A 21,375-nucleotide genomic window follows, 5' to 3' on the forward strand; every position below is an offset into this window, starting at 1 on the left:
TAATCCTGATACAGTGACACACTCCTCTGTGACTTTCAAATTTCAAATCAATTGTTATGCCATAAATAATTTTCTAAATATAAAAATAGCCATATTCAGTTGAAAATGATCTCAGATTAAATAACTGTTCCTTCACACATAATCATGAAACGAGCTTCACAAGACCAGAGCTAGTAATTCAGTAGGTGGCACTCTTTCCCTTATGTAAGAATTATACAATGCCATTTCCTTAACTGTTATGGAGTGGCCTGAGCTGTCAAACAGCTTCTGCATCACAGAAGCACCCAGGACATAACTGAAAACAAAATTCTAAGAAAATACTGAAGAAGAATAATAGATGTCAGTTCTAATACAACTTGATGACATTAGAGAAGAATAATGAAGAAAAAAGTTAGCTTGTAACACCACACTGCATAAAAATGCGAAATCTACAGTTTAATATTTTATGATCGTATTAAGTAAGACCATATATATTATTATTGTTTTAAAAAGCACATGTATTATTGATAATGAAAATTAATGGTAAAATTACTGATCCAATACAAAAAATAGATGTATTTATATGTAAATAAATGCATCCTAGTTTGGCTCCATCATCAAAACTGACACCCTTATTGAAGCCTGAAAAAGTATATTTGTGGAACACATTCTTGTAAAAGAAAATTCTTATTTGAACTCATAAAAAAGATAAATGAACTAAATTAACATAAATTTTCTGTGACAGGAACCTTTTGATTCAGACAATACTTTAATTCTCATCTATAAAGAAAATGGAGACATTTCTCCTGCATTTTCGTGAAGGATCTGTTACTAAATTCTCTACAAAAGAAACCAGATGAAGGGGACCACAGTTCTAAGCTTCTGCTTTAAGGATATTTCCAGCTTGGATGAAATCTAAGACCATTTTTCATGTAAATACCTCAATTTCCAAACAGCTGCCTCAAGAACAGATTTAAATTTCTGTTTTTTCTGGTCTTCCATCACTCTGAGTTCAAATCAATGTCACAAATTCAAAAATTTCAGGAAGGAAGAAGAAGGTACTACCGTGAGTTTAAATGCTTATTCTCTAGACTTCTGGATCGCTTGCACATATTTTTCTCTCTTTTGCTTTACTTCCTATTGTGTTCCATGTTTCACATTGCTTCCTTTTCTATGTAAATGCCATTTTCATTAAAAGATTCATGGGCTGAAAATAGCCGGAGCAGGTGAGTAGCCCAGCAGGCAGGCCAGTCAGCTGCGGGAAGCGGTCTGTTTCTGCATACAAATCAGAGTTAAATAGAAGACAGGCACAACTGCTCTCCCACGAGGAAGGAGAACTGCCCACAGCCATTCCAAGCATGGCTGCTTCCAGCCCTGGGCTCTGGGCTTCCCTCCACTCGTGCCCTCTGAATCCTGCAGCACTGTGTGCATCCAGACTGGTATTTAATGGGTGCACAGACTGCCCCTCTCACACACACTCTAACACAGAATTCCTTTAAGGATGATGGTAGGGCCCCTCCTAAGAGATGAGAGCCATTAGTTCAATCCTCTATAACTGAAGGAACGGCACTGTAAAAGAATGATCTAACCATTAAATTACTATATAAAAAGAGGGGCAGCATCTTCCCTTCTCACTGCTGGACTCAAAGGAAAAAGGAGATATCCCCTTTCAGCTATCTGAAGAAAAGGAGGTAGGTGCCTGTTCTCTGAAAAGGGCTTCAAGCTGGGGTCCCGAGAGAAAAGAAGACAGAAGTGTTAGGTTAGCTGGTGCTTTCTGTTAACTGGTCTAGCCACGTGGATGCTGAAGGGCACTAATTCAAAAGCTCCCTGTTAAGACTGGCATCTATTCAACTGCCTGTTGAATACAGCTTCTTTAATGATCTGAAGCACCCACTGACATGCACTCACAGACACAGAAACATTGAGCTTGGAAGGGACTTTTGGAGGTCATCTGTTCCAACCCCCTACTCAAGCAGGACCACTTGGATCCTGTTATCCAGAACTGTGTCCAGATGGGAGAAAGGTCACCTTCCTCTACCTGCTGGCTGTACTTTTGTCTCATCTAGCCCAGGATATCATTAACCTCTTTGCCACAAGGTCACACTGCTGGCTCATGGTCAACTTGGCATCCACCAGGATGCCCAAGTCCTGTTCTGCCAAGCCACTATCCATCTGGATGGCCCCCAGCACTAAGACTGTTCCTCCTCAGGTGCAGGACTTTGTTCCACTGATCACCCTCTCTCAGTTTGGCCTTTCAGCCTTTTGTCTATCCACCTCCTTGTCTGCTTAACCAGCCCCTACATCAACTGCTTGTCCATGAGGATCTAATGGGAGACAGTGTTGAAGGCCTCACTGTAGTCCAGGCAGACATTATCCACTACTCTTGCCCTCATCTACCTGGCCAGTCGTTTCATCATAGAAATGTATCAAGTTGGTCACCCCTTGGTGAAGCCATGAAAACTACTCCTGAAAGTTTCTTGTCCTTAACATGCCTTGATATGGTTTCTAGAATTATCTGCTCCATCACCTTCACAGGGATAAAGATGAGAGTGACCAGCTTGAAGTTCCCTGGTTTCTCCTTCTTGCTCTTGTTGAACACAGGAGTAGCATTTGCTTTCTCTCCATCTTTAGGCACTTCTCCCAGCTACCATGATCAAGCAACGATTATTGAGGCTGTTCTTGCAATGATATATGCCACCTCAGTCAGCACTTGTGGCTGCATCCCCTTAGGGCCCACAAACTTACGTATGTTCAGTTTGCCTCTGACCTAATCCTTTGCCACCAAGAATACATATCATTCTAATATTTTCTCCTGGTCTTTGGGACCTGAGATTCCTGAAGGTCAGTCTTGCTAGTAAAAGCTGAGGAAAAACATCATGCAGTACTTCAGCCCTTTCCATATACCAGTCTGTCTTTTTCGAAATCTTTTTCTGGGGCAAGGGAGTGATTGCAGGGCCACTCAAACACTGCTTGCTTGTATTTATGAATATTCTGGTCACATTACACAACAGCTGCATGAGAAGGAGAAAATGCTTTTGACACATTAGACAAATCTGAATTTGGCACTAATAGGCAAAATACCAAAAAACCTAAGTAATACTTACAATGGGCTTGTCCAAACAGGAATATTAATTATGAGGATTTGCTATAGGAATTCTGCTGCTGTAACAAGACAGACAAACATGTGCCATATTACAGCCAACATTTGCTCCCAATAACATGGAATCTCAGCTTATGAATGCATTTCAGCCCTTTCTGAACAAAGACCTGGTTTCACCTAATTTTTTCATCATATTGTACAATGATACACTTTCTTGACTCTAGCCATGTTCAGCATATTACGACACAGGGAAGGCAGGGCTCTCATCAGATACTTTTGTCATAGCTAGAGATCCACACCCTGAGTAAGTTGTGTTCATCTGAACGCATACTTCCATCTGTTTCATAAACTTCTGACAGCCTAAGCAATTACTTTTGCTAATATGTTTAAATAAAACCACAATGGCACCATTATTACTCTTTTTCTTAAAAAAAAAAAAAAGACAGAATGACATTTGCTGTCTGAACAGAAGCAGTTAAAACACACTGTTAGGCTTAAAACCGGAAGGGAAAAAAATCTGGATTAAAAAAATGTATAATTGAAATGGTTAATAATGTTCTTTTTCTTTATTTACCAATCTCGCTTGCTCCTCAGAATATTATTTTCCTGTGAACACTAAAATCCCTTTTTTCCTGAGTTTCTGATTCTGACAGTTCTATTGTCTCCAAAGGCACAGCATTACCTGCACTAACTATAACCCTCCTTTGACTATTTTGTGCAGAATTGGAAAAAAACTGATTATCAAAGGTTTTTTCATCTGCTGAAGTTAGGTCAGATGCAAAGTTCCAAAACAATGACAGCAGCAGTGGATAAAGATCTTCCCAAGCAGTCTTCTCTCCAAGACTGAAATACTGGGGGTATTAGGGTCCAGCAAATTTCTCCCTCCCATGGCTGAAGTGAACAGCTTGTAATGTGTACTCTCAGAGAAAATGATGGATGATGAATCTCTCAGCCATGGATTATCAAGGCCTTTCATTAAAGAAATCTAAGGGCTAATGTTTCTCACTTAAATTCAGTGTAAGTACTAATGGAGACTACCTCAAACCTAGCAATTCAAAGCAAAATGTGATATAACAACAGAAGAATGTGTCAAAAGAAGATAAATAGTGCCTTTGCACTACTTTGTATAAATCTAAGTGTCTGTATGTAATATTTAATAGCTCATCATGAACTGTAAACCACTGGACCAAAAAATCAGTCTTTTGTACAGTATTTGCAATGCCTTTCTGAAGTCCAATTATGAAAGCGTTTCCCCTTCCCAATTAATCTGGGTTGTTACTTTCTTAAAAGTTGAGATACTTCATGCATGGCTTCCCTTTTGTAAAACCATGCTGAATATCTAAGCAGTAAGACACAATGGATTATGCAGTGATATAAATAATGCAGATCTTGAGTGTTAATTGAAGTACAAGGCAACACAGAGTCATGGCCTGAACTTTCAATTGCTACTTGCCAAAGTAGTTCTAATTGACCTTAACGGGACTGGACATGCGAGTTCACATACTCCTCCTGTGAGTAAACATTAGGAGGTTAGGTTAGGTCCTTATCATTCCAACATGTCTAAAGCAGCTTTTTCTTTAGAAATGGCTGGTGTTTTCAGCATGACTGTTGAAGAAAACAAATTGAAATATTTCAGGGAAACTAAAATCTTGCTTAATTTTTTTTTAAAATTCAGATTATTGCAATATTGAACAAAATTCACACCATTGCATTTTATTTGACAGTTGCTACACTTCATTTTTCTCTACTATTTTTTTTTTCTCCTTTTCCCTATAGATGTTTAAACCTCAGCCTTTGACTGAGATATGGACGAATGGTTCTTTCTTCCACACTCCCCCTTCCTTGTCTGACTCTATTATGGAAAAACAAAAACGGAAGAATTAAGTATCTCCCAGTTGTGCTTTCCAACAGAAAATTAAAGTATTGCAAACAGATTACTAGGCCACAAGAGGCACATTGTGGGATATATGATGACAGCAGGGCTTTGAAATTCAAATGTAGCTCTTTTTCTTTGAAATCCTGCCATGGGTGTAGCTCTCTCAGCACTGCCCTGAAGCTGAAACAGCTGCTTTAGTTTCCTTTTACAGTGATTTCCTAATCATTCAGTTGGAAGATGAGGGGCTCAATTCTATAATTTAGTAACAAGTGAACAAAAAGACACACTGTACTTGGTAATTTCCAGAACAGCTTTTGATAACTCAGAATAATAAAAAATCACAAGAATCTTAAGAACTGCATTTTCTGTGATCATGATGCTTCTTATAGATGCCCTGACAGATGCAGTGTACTGGAGCATCCAATCAACTTGCACTTAAATATTTAATGTGGATAAGACTTCAGCTTTTCTCAGCAGTGAAAGTGACCTTTAATATAAGGCTGAGCTACCCACTTACTTCCTGTGTTCTTTTCTTCTTCTTTTTTCCCTACTGAGTTTGTGTGGGTAATTTAATTAAAGTCTTTTAATTTTTACCGAATTCCCGTCAACAAGACTTTGTGTCCAATATATGCTGCATTTATATTTGGGAAATTTGGTGGAATCCTGCAGCTGCTTCTGAAAACTCTGTTTCTTAATCTTTTATTGTACCATGAAAGAATGCAGAACACATCACTGCTTTTCTGGAAAACGTACTTGTTGGTCATTTGAACAGCTCGTCCTACAGCTTTGATAAGGAAGATCAGCAAGGCAAAGCTGACTTTCATAGCCAGGTGAAAAAGATTTTTTCAAGTCAGGAGGCTTGAAATAATAGTTAAACTAGTAGAACTACAGGATAAAAATTCCCTCCAAACAAATAAACAAAAAGTGAATGATGAGTATACAGAAAACAACAAAGATGAGACCACCAAAAACCCAAAAAAGAAAGTGAGGGACACGTTCTGAACTTCGATAACAACAAATTCATTATGATATATTTCTTCATAAATATATACTATACATAATTACATTGATATTTTCCTGTTTTCCTCTCTTACCATTGTTTGATGAGGTGATTAATGTCAGTTTACATAACTTATTTACCAATGGAAACTTCTCAATTTGAATCTCAGGCTGTAGAGCTCACCTTCCATTTAATTAGAATTCCTGAAATGGGTTATTTGCTAAATAATTCTATTAGTTTCAATAGAAACTTATAGCCTTATTTTCCCCCAAAAGATGCATTTTTCCCCTACAAGTAAGTTTAATCTCTTTTGTATAGTGAATACCTCAAATATATCTAATGAGGGTTCGTGTTTACCTCTTGCTACTACCTAGATTCTGACCATAGACAATCCTCCATGTCCCAAAATGGGTGAATTATATTTCACCAACAGACTTAAACAACTCCTAAATTTCTGAAAGTGACAGAAGGGACACTGTCATACTTTAATCAGACCAGTATTTTAGAATACAGTCTCTCTCATGAGCCAACAGGTAAGACTGTCTGGTTTTTCATTATTGTTTTGAGAAAGAGGAAGGATAAAGGTAGAAGAACCAAGTGTGACTTTACAGGATATGCTCTGTAATAAACCCAGCTGACAACACACTGCAGTGTCCTCCAGCAAGTTCCTTCCAAGGCAAGTTGTACTATATATAGCAGCTACCTTGTGTCTGTCATACAGTATTGCCAGTCATAACACTGCAGCAATTAAGTGGCTCAATCACCAGTTCAGAGCTGCTTTTCTTACTGGTGCACAGAGAAACAGCTGCTCCACTGCCTTAGGGGTTCCTTTTCTTTGACACCTACTTGGCACAAACTGTTTGCCAGGTAGCTGCTGACACATTCAGACAATTTTGCTGCTGCAGCTTCTTAGAGCTGAAGCCTGGAAGGCTCAAACATACACTGAGCTGCAAATCCTGCAGTGTACTGTAAATCCTACAAGTGAATATCCACACATCCGAGGATGTCATTTTTTATGTCGCGTTTAGGATTCCTAGGCAAGATTAGAGTTGCAGTGGGGCAGCAAAGGAGAGATCTAGCAGACGTGACTGCCACAGAAACACAGGGGTAACAATGACAACCCAGCAATGGCTCTCTGAGAGAGACCATCTCCACAAAGATACTACCAGCAGAATGCCAGACAGAAGAATCAGGAGCATGGTTACACATTTTAGTTTTCTCAAACATGTTAGAGGCACATTTTGTTGTTCAGCTTTTATGAACCACAGTACTTTTACCACATCTTTTATGATTTAATATAACCGGTCAGGCAAAAACTACACAAATACAGGCTCTTCACATTTATTTGACAAAAAACACCCTGAGACTCCTCATATTTTCTTACTCATGCTCCTGTAAGGTAATTAAGAATCTTACTTGCTATGGGAACACCATTTGCTAACCAGCTTATACTAGGCTTTGGGTTGCCATTAGCTCTGCAGATCAATGTTCCATCTTCTCCAGGAGACAAGACCAAGTTTCTGGGTGCTGTTATCCAGTATGGAGCAGCTTTAAGAAAACAAAGACAGCAATTATTTTCTAAAATTATGTACAGAAAATCATAAGACACAGACATGGTAATCAGAAGATAATTCAAACAAGGTATGTGTAGATATAGACTTACAGCTATACTGTTACTTTATATGTGTGTATATATATATAAGTAATGCTTAATTAAGTAATACTCAATTAACTGGCTGAACTGACCCTCTGGTCACCTACTGCATTAAAATTCTGAGATAAACAACAAGAGGATCTTTGTTTCATTTAGGGTTGCCTGCTTTGAATCTAATTTGCCTTCCTAAAGCAAGCAAAATTTATCTGAGTCTGGCATTTGCAGACACTACTGTGGTCTTTTGATTAATTTCAGAAGTATCCATGCTCTTAGTAGTTAGGCTGTTAGGAAAAAAATTAGGTTTGATTACACATAAAGCTTTCATGTCAAGGGTGAAATTTTTAAATGGCAAAATCCTTTGTCTCACTCAATTCAATGGATGATTGCAGTGGGGCCAGATGTTTACCTGAGACAGATGAAAACACAGAGATCAAAATGTGTGAAACACTGTCCTTACTAGAAGATATTCACCTATTTCTCCATCCCTTTTTTGCAAAAAATAACCACAAACAGCATATATTATCACATCTTGCAATTAATTTTCAGATTTTGGATTGATGGACAGATGCAAAGAAAATTAAACTTCTGTTCTTAGAAAGGAGGTTAAATGTGATCATAAAAAGATGCTGATCTACAGCAAAATAAATGACTATTTAGCATGCAAAGCAAGCAATACAGCTGATTATTTCAATGACTAATTAACTGTCATTACAGTTTTTTGTTTCATGGTATTCACAGCATACTTACAATTCCTATTTAGACAAACATGTTGTAAATGTTTTTAGAACTATAAGGCATCATCTTGGATAAAAAACATGAAGATAGGAAACTAGAAGTATCAGTAAAAGAGAAAAAGGAAGAAAAACATAAGACTGTAAGACAATAGTAAAATAGAGGGAAGAAATAATCTGGACTATATGAATGGAGAGAAGAAAACTGGAGAAAATGAGGATGAGATGATGAAAAGAGATGAGAAGGAAGATAGAGAACAAGAGAAAGAAGCAGTCTAATGACTGATAATCAAAGGATCTAAAATAAATGTAGTACTTGTGCAAACTAAGGCATTATCTTACTACTGTTACAGTAAAATACCACTTTAGCCTCCTGCTTTACAAAGTAACATTAAAAGATGAAAAAGATATTATAGATAGTAAAGCCCTTCTAGTGTTAAAATTCAGACAATTGAATGTTTCCTCAGAGTGATTTTTAACTATTATCATTCATCCTTTTAGCTATACTTCATCCTAGAACGCCTGCTTGGATCCTTCATTCTGGACCCTTTACAACATTACATTAAGGATAATTTTAGTATTACCTTTCACAGTTACTGAAATGACGTGATGAGCTGAACCTAATGTATTTCTTGCTATACATTTGTAGTTCCCAGAGTCAGCTTCTGAAACATCTATAATCTTGAGAGTTTTCTTAAAGTTTTCAAAAAATGTTCTGTTAGCTGGCAGTTCCCCACCCTCTTTGATCCAGCGGATTACCGGTGTGGGCCTGAAGAAGAAAAAGCACAGATCTAATTTAGGGACTGAAGAAAAGGAAGATAAGAGTTCAGTACATTAATATTTTTAATATATGTTTTATAAATAATTATTTTAAGAGCCTTTACCCAGATTCTGGGCCACATCCAACAAATACAAAAAAATATGCCAACATTTGTTTCTAGGAAATGACAGGTCTCACTAACATTGTCAATGGCCATCTGTTCATAGGATTAATAATTACACAATACATTTGTCTGATGATTAATCTAAAAAACCTGATGGTTAATAAATGAAGACATGCTTCTACTATTAAATTGATGCTCATGGTGCTTTTAAAGGTAGCTTCTGTAAAATTACAAGTTTATAATTGTCCTTTGTGTGAGCAATATCCTAATGCTTCATGAACATTATAAACTTTACAAAAGAGCAGTAAGGGGATAGAAACATTTCTTGTGAAAAATTAAGAAAAACATTCCAGTGCTGAGTCAAGCACAGCCACTTGTCACTGCACGAAGTCTAAATCTTGGCTATGCCCCATGCTGACCACTGAAGTTGAAAGCTGTTGAAACACATGGAGATATATATTGAAAATTACAAAAAATCACAATTTGTTGCTTCCTGAATAGAATGCCCTCTTTCAAATAGTAATGGCTCTCTGCAAATGTTCCCTTAGCAGTCCAATATCACATATTTTATAACAGAAAAAAAAGCTGACTTTTAATTATGGTGTAAGTGATTAGGAATAGTTGTTTCAAACAAAATCTGTATCTGTCCCTTTGTGGATCAGTATTCCCTATTTTTTTTTTAATTATTAATTTCATTATTTATTTTTTTTAAATTCTGTGACAGCTAAAGACATAAAGCCATATAATATATATAACACTATTTTTTTTCACAGGTTTTACCCAGCCATTTTACTGGAGTTTGGAGCACCGAATACTTTTGTTGCAGGGTTGTCAAAAGGCATATAACTATATTGCAGTTGAAGATCACCTGGGCTTATGCTACTCCCACTCACAGGGGTGGTTTTGCTAGTGCTGCTGGGGCAGACACCTGAGCAGGTCACAGCTGAGACAGAAACACTGCACTGATGCTCAGATCAACTGTGCCTGAGCGTGCTGTGGAGTTCATGCAAGTAATGTGCACATGCACACAGTGCAGTGGTGCACTGGCCTTCCTCATGGCTACCTGAGAGCACTCTGCATTGTATATGCCTTTGTGTGCTGTAAACATGTTTACAGTTCTGGAAATAGATACTAAAGATTTTCCATTTCTATTCTATAACCAATCTATTCTCAGATTTCTTCCTGAGAATGAAATTGATTTAGAAATCAACCTAATTCATGAAGTTAAATTGCCCTCAGTAATCTTTTTGCACAATAACCAGCAGAAGCAAACTTGCATTGCATTGAAGAAACAAGTACCAATTAAGCTCAATTACAATGAGAAATTATATGTAAGGACCTGAAGATTTGTTCCAACAATTCCCACCTAGTTGATCAAATAGGCAATTACTAACACATATAAGCAGTTTTCTTGGATTAGAACAGCAAATTCGTAACTATTTTTATATAATTTGAGAACCTAATGATTGTAAATTTAGGAAAACAACAGAGGCTTTATTCTTGACTGCAAATCTCTGGATATATGCCTGAGTTTAGTCTATAGCATTTCTTGCCTGTGTCCTTTAAAAACAATGGTACAACCCATAATCTGTGCACAGGGTTTAGGGATATGAGAAGGCAGAGGCCATACGTTCTCATGTTCCAAAGTCTGCTGATGCGCAAGTAAATGGTGGCACTCCTAAAAAAGTTCGTTCTACACTTCTACTTCTTTGAAACACATAACTTACACAGTGGTCACATTTTAAGCATCCCTCAAAGGTTTCCCTTCAAATGTTTTGTATTTCAATTTAGAAAAAAAAAAAGTCTCAAAAGTAACTCACAATCCTGCTGCGATGCACTCCAACAAAAGCACATTTCCTCTGAGTTCCACTTTGGTACTTGTGCTACCTGTTGGTGTTAGAAGAACTGGCTGCCTCTCTGTAACTGGCTTTGCTGGAACAAGAAGAAGTAAAACAATTAATTTCTAAATTTTATTCTAATACCAATCAAGTGCATATACCCATTCTCACGTTTTGAACAGAGATTTTGCTCCACATTGGCCATTTGTTTAAAAGCCATTTTGCAGCACAACTACAAAGCTGAACACATTAGTTTTTTGACAGACATAACATATCTGTTAAATGCCACAATTTTGAACACATAGAAGAGAAATGTTATTATTAAAAGACAGGAACAATTGATACAAAGCTTTAACATAGGCAACTATGCAATCTTAATCCTAAGTAGCTGCTGTTTCAGTCAACAGAACTATAATGGGAAGAGGCCACTGGTGTGAGGCACAGTGCAAGACTGAGAGTTACTGAAAATTCCTGGGCTTCCATCAAAATAAAAATTAAGAAAAGTTATTTTTAATCGGAAATATAAACCAAGAGAGTGAAAAGTGCAGTCTGCTTTAGGATATGTTTTAATATTTTCTAGACAATGTGAGGAATTGTTTCAGAAAGTAATCCTTTTATTTTCCTCTTACTATATATTTAACTTTAATTCAAGCTGTTCCCCAGTCTTCCAATACAGAACCTTGATTAACCTGTAAGCAATAATCACAGTAAACAGGCAACTATAAATATAAGACTCATTTCTGACATTACACTCTGTTGGCTTTTGAAGTATATGGTATTTCCTATGCCTTCATGGAATTCAGAATAAGTTCCCTATAATTATAGAGTGTTTTCTGTGAATACTCTAATGTTGTGTTGTAGCAATTTTAATATATAGAATTAAATTGCTCTGAAGTGCTGTAAGAGTCTGAAACATTACAATAAATCTTTATTTTTTTAAAAATGGGATTAGAAATATAATAAAGTTTGTTAGGGTACAGGGCTTACTGATACATTAGCATAAATACAACACTTTGTTTTAATCCAGTATGTGCTGTGAATTCCTTAATAACCAGTACACAAAAAACTTAAAGTTGTGGGAGAACAGAGCAGTCTAGAGGCAAGAACACAGCTGACAGTCATGGCAACAACTCATCTACCCAGTGCTGGCACTGCCAAGGGCTGCTGGCTCACTTGGCCAGACTGTGAGTGTTCAGAAGAATTACCCATGGTGGTTCTGAGTTGGGAGCCAACCCAGAGTGTTTTAATCACTAATTGTAGTTAATATATTGTTTTGTGTTCAGGTACTTATTTCTTGTTTGTCCCTCCTGAATAACACGTAATTTTTTTGTAGAGAAGTAAAATATTCTGTGCCCATATTTTATTCTAGATTCACAGAAGTTATGGTTTAATATGCGCAAAGCCCCATTTCACAAGGAAAAAGACAAAAAAATGGAATAAATATCAAGTATTTTCTATGTCACCCAATATCAAGTGGAGAGTCTAGAATAAGTGGTGCTCCAAAGTCAGCTTTGCTAAACACACATACATCTGCTCAGGAGGATTTAATTCAAAACATACAAAAGACCATTCAACACAGATTAATGGAAAGACCAGCTTAAACACCAAACAAACAAAACTTATCCTACCTCTATGAATTTATTGGTACATTCAGTAAGTTATTACACGTGAAGTGGATATGTTAGGTGCTTAATTGTTGTTATTTATTATGCAGCACATGACATTAAATAGTCCTAGTGATAATGAACATAATTAAACTACTAGGTAAATTGGAGGAAAAAATGTAAAAAATTAACACAGTATAGAAGTAGTTTTTAAAATCTGCACCAGTGTGAAAGCATTCTTTTATTGTAAGTGTTTATATTTGCTATGAGCCATACAAGAGCATCGAAACATTAAATATTTGAAAGGATCACACTGTGCAGTCCCTTTGTAAAGTATGTATTATCACCAGCACTAATTGATACCTTTATTAGAAACTGAAAAAGGAGCAAAAGATTAAGTAGCCATGAAGGTGAAGTTAGTTAACTAAATGCTACTGTGAAACAAGGAGTATCAGTGGGGACCAGTGTAACTCACCACCATAAATATCAGTGTCACTCAAATTAGCAGCTATAGTGTCATTCAATGAATCCACTGAAATAAACAGAATATCATGAAGAAAGCATACAAGAGGGATAAATAAAAGTTCTGGGAATCAAAAGGTGATGACATGGCCACGGTGAGTTAATCAAGTGATTGATTAATTTGTTTCAATAGTTACAATAATCAAATAACTTAATATTCTTGCATTGGAAAAACATCTAAAAACTGTTATTTTTTACACTGTATTTTTTCTATGCATCAGATCTTAAAAAACTTTTTTTCAAAACACAATGCCTTATAAAGGGAAAAACAATAGCTTTTAAAATCAATTATATATCAAGAAAACTGGAGATTATGTTTCAATTTTATACAGTAATATAATTTCTTATTCAAAATTAAAATTACAAAATTCCCTAGCATAACACAACTTTAGCATGTAACTTAAGAACTCTAGATAAATACTGTGTAGTATGTAATCTGGTGAGGAAATACCTACTTGAAAAGACTTTTACAGATATGGGTTGTTTCTGCTGTATAGTTTGCGTATGATTAAATCTTGCGTAGCAGATATAGTCCTCCCGGGTGTCTTCTGGTTGTACATTAGAAAAATAAAGATCTCCATTTAGACCTTGGGAGACTCTTTCGCTTTGAGGCAGTCTTTGGAAAGCTAAGGGAAAACAAGAACACATTTGTGTCAAATATAATTGACACACTCTATTATTATGATCTGCAGATTCCACATTCATTCAATTGCACTCATTTGTGGCTTGGTACATACACAGACATTTCTAAGCTTCCTGATGAAATCCCTTGTCTACCCATTCTTCCCCAGTGGGTTAATCTACAACTTACATTAAGATCTCCAGCTGCTTTTGGCTTCGTGCTTTTGTGCTCTATGTGTGCTACCTTCCTCTGTTCTATAGGAATGGAAATTCACTGAATTTTAACTTAGAGGGAAACCTCACCATCTGTGGTTTTGGTAAGCAATGATCTATACAGAAAAACTGAAAAAAGTCAACTGCATAAAAAACAAACTCACCATTATCCATCCAAAATATGATAGGTGGTGGTAAGCCAACAGGAGGTCTGCAGTGCAGTACTAGTGAATCACCTTCACGAACATGATTTGGTTCTAGTTTCTCTTTTGTCCACAAAGGCGATCCTATAGGAAGTAATTTTGACAGACACACACAAACTATGGTTTGGCAAGAACACAGAAATTTAAAGGGAAAATGCACAAAGTATTTAGGAAGAAGAAATGGAAGAACTACATCCATCAGAATGTTAAGTCCTTTCATGTTTGCTGGTTTTTATTTTTGTTCTTTTTTATGTTTTTTTGATGAAAAGTACATCAATGATTAATTGAAAGTGTAATCAACTGATTCAAATTATTTTGTCTACTCACTAAAGGTTTTTAAACCGTGTCTTGCAAATTTTTAACTTTATTGAAAAAAAAAAAGTGCTAAAATAGAAAAAGGGGTAGACATTCCTAAAGCAATATTATACACACTCTCTTTAATTAAGATGTGAAAACAGCACATTTTAAGCTGAGAAGCTTGAAAACTAAGCTGAGATAAAGCTTCTAAAGAGCTGTAGAAACAATCTACCATTAATCAAAAATTCTTAGCTTCCTTTTAGTTTCAATCTGTTATGTTTTAAAGCTGTTACAAAAACTATGGAACACTTCATAAACAGAAATGTTATTCATAAATGTTTATTCATAAACAGAATAAAAATTGTTGTCACCAATTATGCAATCAAAGCCAACAAATTATCCTTAAAGCCTTAAGGATTTAAATATTTTATTCTAGCAGTAGTGTCATACATACAACTCAGTTTTAAACATTCTAAGGTTATCCAGATGTATCAAGAAAAAAACTCAGTTATAAAATTTTTGTAAAAAAAGTATTTGAGAAAACATGTAATACAGTATTATACCTGAGTATTAGAAAATAGGCAATAACTTCTAGCATGGTCATTTGGATGACTGAATTTTTAAGACAGGAAAACAAAAAGGCAAAAATTTCATGAGCAAATAAGAAAACCAAAGTGTTTCACGCTTAAGAGCTTTACTTACTAGAAGGCCTTATAACGATATTGTTGGAAATGGCTGCTCCTCGTTCATTCCTTGCTGTACACTGGTAAACTCCCTCATACGCTTCTGCCTTCCCACCATTCATAATATTTATGACAAGAGTCCCTGAATTTGGTTTCATTGTTACCTGTGCATCTTTATCTATATCAAAATGAGTTCCATTACGCGTCCAGGAGAAGCTAAAACAATAAAAACAAAAAGAAAAGAAAACTTTATTCTGAGCTGCTTTTTGTAGATTGTATGAAGAAAAAGAAGAAAAAACTGATTAACAAAAATACATGTTATTTTTTTTTCATTAGCAAATAAGAAAGGCTCATTCCCAAACTAAATTAACTAATAAAGCAATATAGAACTCTTATGATAAGAAATCTGGTAATATTTTAAGATAAAAGGTTTGGCTGAACTTGTTAAAAGGAGCTATTTCAAAGTCAATTATTTTTTTAAAAAATGCATTAAAAATTTCTGAGGTTAATTATACATGGAAAAGAACTGATTTCCTCTCTACTAAAAATGATGCAGTAATATCTGCACGAACTGATATTGCTAAAGCTGCATTAGCATTCCATTATAAAACCTATTGTTGAAAGGGTTTATAAACCTTTCTTTAAAAACTTGCTCAGGGCTGAAATGTGTCATCTCAGGCCCCAGCAGGAGATAATTTCTTTTAATTGGTTTGCTGATTTTGAAGTTATACAAGTGAATTAAAGTCTGTGGTGAGTTTGATTTCTTTTCACTATTCTAATGCAAACGTAACTCCTTAATTGAAATTATATAGTCTGATAGCCTTTATTTAACCTAGTAAATTTATACTCACACTACTCAAAACAAGAAATGTTTTGGAAAGTAGTCATTAAAAATGAAGACAAATAGAACTCAAAAAATTGTAAAGAAGAAGAGATTCACAGTCTACAACTTAGACTACTGTAAGCACCACTTTCTTACTTACACAGAAGTATAGTCACAGAGAGCCTGACCAGCACCTATGAAGTGCTGAGCACTCACAGCTTCAAATGCTGTGAACAGCAGGTTTTGTACTTGTTACATTTCAGCTTCAGAATCTTAAGCACAAACACTCTTTTTGCTGTTTAGAATGCTTCCTACAGTATAAATTCAAATGGTACTGGAAAAGCTCAAATTCCAACTGACTCAAACTATGTATTGACATTCTGCAGCAGCTGGGCAGGACTGGATATGATATTTGCACCTTGTGTTGGGGGAAAGAACTGGACCTGCAGCAGTGCTGCACCACACTGCAGTGTTTTTGGGAGGACTACCATGCATAGTAAACTAACAGTGAACTTCTTTCTTACAACATTGCAGGTGAAGCTTTAGAATGTGGGGTTTCTGTTACCAATAATATTAAAGATGCAAGAAAGTGTAATGTAGCTTCAAATGAGAGTTGGAAAATGTGGCACAAGCCCCTGAATTTGAGATACATGACAGTCAGAGTCTTTGCTGTTCTAGCTATAGGTAGCAGCACATCCACAAACCAGGTGATCTCACCAATAACAAGTTATCATACTGATATCACACAATTCGTGCTGAGAAAGCCCACCTTTGACTTCAGAGCTCTGGAGCAGCTTAAGCTCCAATATGCATTTGCATTTTATCAAGAGTGATGGACCAACCAGACTGACTACTGATACAAATTAAATCAATATCACATCTTAAAAAATAAGCAAGACTAAGCACAAACTTTTAAAACTCATTAGAAAATTCTTTACTTAAATCCTGTCACTTCCTCTGTAGCACAGGAATAAAACAAGATCCATGTTTGATGGGGAATATGAGGATGTACAGCAGAGAGCCCTGGCATATGGCTCAGGTATGTCAGTCTCACAGACAGCAACCTTTTTCTCTCTGGTAATTCCAGCCATAAGTGTTCAATAGAAACATCTGCAGAAGCAATACAGTTGTCCCAAATTGAACAATAATCATCTGATCACCGAGGTCAAGACCCAGACTCTTAAAAGTGCCATTGGGTTAGCCAAATTAAAGTGCTGGTAAACCAAGCAGCTCTGTGGCACTCGTGTCCTTAATGGAACACTAGAAAGGGTAATCTCCATCTTTTCCAGATCATCTCCATCTTCTCCCTTCTGCTGCCCAGTCATGATAATGACCATGATGCCAAGGCAATCAGCAAGAATAATGCAGAAAAAACCCTGGTTATTCATAAGAAATACATCTAACAAGCTCTGTCTGTGTCTGAATGAGTGGTTTTAGATGGACCTTGCTAATAAGGTGTAGTGTAACACTGCTAGAGAACAGATGCACATTTCTATGTTCATAGTCTCTGCAATCACAAGCAGTTACTAACAATGCCAGAATGTATCATGGCTACTACCTTCCAGTGCAGGTATTCAATATCTTGAAATGAGTAGTTTTCAAATATTTCAAGATGCTGAAAGAGGATCTTAAAATGGACAATGATCAGGAATCTTATCCATTTCTGCCAAAACCAAATCTCAAGGCTATTAAAATACACAAGACTGCTAATCAATAAAACTGATACAGACTACATAACTTCTAAAAATTGTATTTCAAGATCATCCTTATAAGATTGAATTATTTAGAAAACATTACATTTGAATGTATTAGCATTAGTCTGACTTTATTCCAAGGGCATTCTTAAACACTATGCCTAAACCTGGCACGTCATCCAGTAGTGCCTTCTAGTGTGTTCCATGGACATTTACCTAGCTGCTCTTGTAATGATCAAGCATTATTCTACTGTTAGAGTTTTGAGAAGAAAAAAATGCTGCAATTTCTAGAAACATTTAAATGTCATGTGTGATAAGAATCAGAATTGTGCCACTATCTGGTAGCTGTGTAATTTACAGAGGTACGGATGTGTGCGTGTTTCTGCATGTCCAAGAACATTTATACATAAAATCTTGATCTTCTCAGTGTACAAAAATTACAATATGTTCTCCTAGTTCTTCCATGCTCTTAGGCCAATAAATGCAAAAAAAAATATAAGTTACTAACCTAGGAGGTGGCTTTCCTTTGGCTTCACACTGTATTACAATATTCTCTCGAGGGTCAACAATGTAATCTTTTGGAGATTGCTGAGTTATCGTAGGAGGTTGTGACACTTCATTATGAAATACAACAAAGAGAGATGATTTCAACAATATTTTCAAACTATCACAAGACACTTTTGTAAGCAGAGAAAGAACAATTGCAGTTAGCAACCAAATCATTGACCGAGGAGTGGGATTAAAGTATCCTTTGTATCAGGAGGCCGAAGCTCTCTACCCTTGTAAATCAGTGTAGCTATACTAACTTCCAGCTGAGCTATCCTGATTTACAGTGGATGAAGATCTTGTCCAAAAACTTTAATGAAAATATTTTTATACCTCAGATTTCAACAGATTTTCACAAAACCAAATGACACTCAAAATTTAAGTCAAACAAATCTGAAATGAAGAGCTGCAAGACACAAACCTCAACAAAATGGCTTTTTACCACACAGAAGGAAAAAATATACATTGCTTTGTGCTTCTAAACATTTTATGTATTTTCAAATTCTCTGCTGGTGAAACCTTTCCATGCGTTTATTATGCTTAACATATTGCATTAATCTACAAAGCATGCTTTTAAGAACTACTTTTCAGGAGTAAAAAATGTGTTATAAGCAAAAGACTCTGTTAAAAATGACAAAAATAGTATCTAGTTTCCAAACAAAGTAAACATGTAGGAAAAATAAAGCACTGATTCCCCTTAAGAAACCCATTAAAAATACACTCAGTCTTGTGAACTCTCCCAGAAGAAGCAGTTTGATATTTGTGATTTGTCAAGTACTATAAAACAAGTAGCACAGAACAAAACTGATTCATCTGACAAAGTAGTTGGTGTCTACCTATTTTGAGTAATTTATAACCTTTTGCCATTATCTATGTCCATTTTTGCATTAAAAAATACTGTTTGTGCTATTAAGATAGTGAGAAAGATATCTTCCTCAACATTATTCATATGTTTATAGTTTAGTGTCATCTAAATAAACCTGTTTAAAAACATGCCCATGAACATGCCCTGTCCAAGTGCTGGAAATCATCTGTCCAGCCATACTCTTTGCTAGTGCTTTGGGGTAATTTCTAGCCACTGGAACAAAATCTTTCAATCATCAGGGTTAGCTGTGTTTTCATGCCTCACTCTAGACAGCTAAAATTGTACAACTGGGATTTTTATTTAAGTCTTCCTTAAATATATCATTATACATTAAGTACACCTTTGTACAGGCAGAGGCTGTCTGTAAAACCCTACCTGCAAGAAACAGTAATGAAAAGAAATCAAATCATAGAATCATAAAAAAACCACAGCAGCTAAGCAGAAGAAGAACAGGCCAGAGAACTGCGTTGTGCTCCTCGCTGCACAGGGGAGAATCCTTGAATGAGGAAGGCATGATGCCTTTGTGTGTGTTTCTTTAAAAGTGAAGGCAGCTCTTTTCCCTCTCAGGGTCAGTACATGTCAGATGCTTACATGGGAAAAGCAAATACACTCTGAAAAAAAGATATGAAATAAAAACTGCACAACCTACAAGATATTCCATCTGATGCACATCAAAGACCTGAAATCTTCACTCCTGTCTTATGGATTGCACTTAAAACTGACCTAATTAACCATATAACTAAAGCTAAGTTAGAACCTGTAAAATATGTCTACTTAAATAGCTATATCCACTGTGGATATAAAAATATGTACACATATGTAAAATAGCACAAATGTACATATATTCCAATAAATTTCTTTTTTGGTAAATATATTTACTCCTGAAAGTAGTAATAAAACACTGCACATGCTCATATTGAGTAAATATTTTAATGTTCAAACAGCACACCATCAAAAGATCACACAATTAATTTTTTCAGAATATCAGGAAGTTGTTTTATGTACAGTAGTATTTTCTGAACACTGCATGCACAAAACATCTAGATACATCAAACAAAATTATCAACAAAACGTCACAATCACACGTTTTTGGACAGCAAACTCAATTTGCAACACAATCTGTATTAATTTTCAGCAGCACACTGCCTATTTTTAGTGAAGAGTAACTTACATTCTTCTAGAAGTTTTGCTTTTATTCCCACATCAGAATCAGCAGTTGAATGGACAAATGGAGATTAAAGAGAAACATTTGTTAGTGAAGAGAAAATTAGCAATTTTGAGAGGGAAGATAAGTATCTCTGACAAGTACATTGGTCACCATTAAAAATAAAATATTTAAAACATTCAGCACTGCAACCCATGCAGCGATGCCTGAAATTCCAGCCACAATTTCCATTGTGTTAGATATTATTACATTTATCTTAAAGCCCTTGGTATGAGAAACTTTCCTGAACTGTTGACTTTTTAACAGCATGCTATGCAATTTTATAGCACACATGCTATGTGATTTTGGCCTTGCAAGGACATAAAACACTAATACTGAGAAGACAGCAGCAAATCAGAATTAATGGAGTGCACTACCCTAATGCTGCAGTCAAAATCAATCCACCCATATGATCCCATGGAAGAACAAAGAGAATGCTTCAGGCTAAAATTACTCTTGTAAAGACAAAAGCACCTAATTCTACTCAACAGACTTGCAACACTTTTTGGTTTGAAAAATACCGTTTTTGGTTTGAAAAATAACTAAACAAAAAAAAATTCAGTTTAACTTAAATTCATCTTTATTGCTTACTTCCAATGTTTTGCATAAACATGTCTCTTTATCAACAGGACAAATGTCCTTGAGTCCCCTCCATTTCCAGACATTCCTTGCCGGCTTTGAGGAGACACTGACTAGGAACTAATAAACTTGCTATGAACAGGAATTTCTAACCTGGATGAAACCTAAATATTCAACTGATCAAGTACGTTCTCACCACTAGGTCTCTATGGTGGATATTCAGGAAAGACCCACAGAAAATCTAAGTCCTTCCCTTGTGGTGCTCTCCCAAAGCCCATTCTCATCATTATTTATGAAAGCAATACCACCATTCCAGGTGGTATTTCTGGCTAAAACTTTGAGTATGTGACTTTATCAGACCTCACAGTTATTAAGCATGAAGTAGAAGGGGATTAAATTCTCAGCACAGAATTAAAATGATATAGCCAAGAGGGCTATTCATTTTTGCATCTATTGATG

At 35.9% G+C, this 21,375-nt stretch overlaps 1 protein-coding gene across 32 annotated transcripts in view; it reads right to left on the bottom strand.

Moving 5' to 3' along the window:
* The window catches only part of NRCAM (neuronal cell adhesion molecule), a 146,066-nt gene that overhangs the window by 44,335 nt on the left and 80,356 nt on the right, over positions 1-21,375 (bottom strand). For 10 of the 32 annotated variants that reach the window (XM_086884709.1, XM_086884721.1, XM_086884696.1 and 7 more), the window contains exons 5-13: positions 20,305-20,322; positions 18,231-18,336; positions 15,225-15,421; positions 14,187-14,309; positions 13,644-13,814; positions 13,142-13,198; positions 11,045-11,156; positions 8,925-9,109; positions 7,372-7,503 (exon numbers count right to left, since the gene is read on the bottom strand). In XM_086884709.1, coding sequence (XP_086740835.1) covers positions 7,372-7,503; positions 8,925-9,109; positions 11,045-11,156; positions 13,142-13,198; positions 13,644-13,814; positions 14,187-14,309; positions 15,225-15,421; positions 18,231-18,336; positions 20,305-20,322 — 1,101 coding nt within the window. The remainder of the gene's footprint in view (positions 1-7,371; positions 7,504-8,924; positions 9,110-11,044; positions 11,157-13,141; positions 13,199-13,643; positions 13,815-14,186; positions 14,310-15,224; positions 15,422-18,230; positions 18,337-20,304; positions 20,323-21,375) is intronic. The other 22 variants (XM_086884717.1, XM_086884700.1, XM_086884714.1 and 19 more) reach the window with 3 other exon arrangements.

Source organism: Cyanistes caeruleus, chromosome 4 (genome assembly GCF_971803275.1).
Source record: "Cyanistes caeruleus chromosome 4, bCyaCae1.hap1.1, whole genome shotgun sequence".
NCBI classification, from domain to species: domain Eukaryota; kingdom Metazoa; phylum Chordata; class Aves; order Passeriformes; family Paridae; genus Cyanistes; species Cyanistes caeruleus.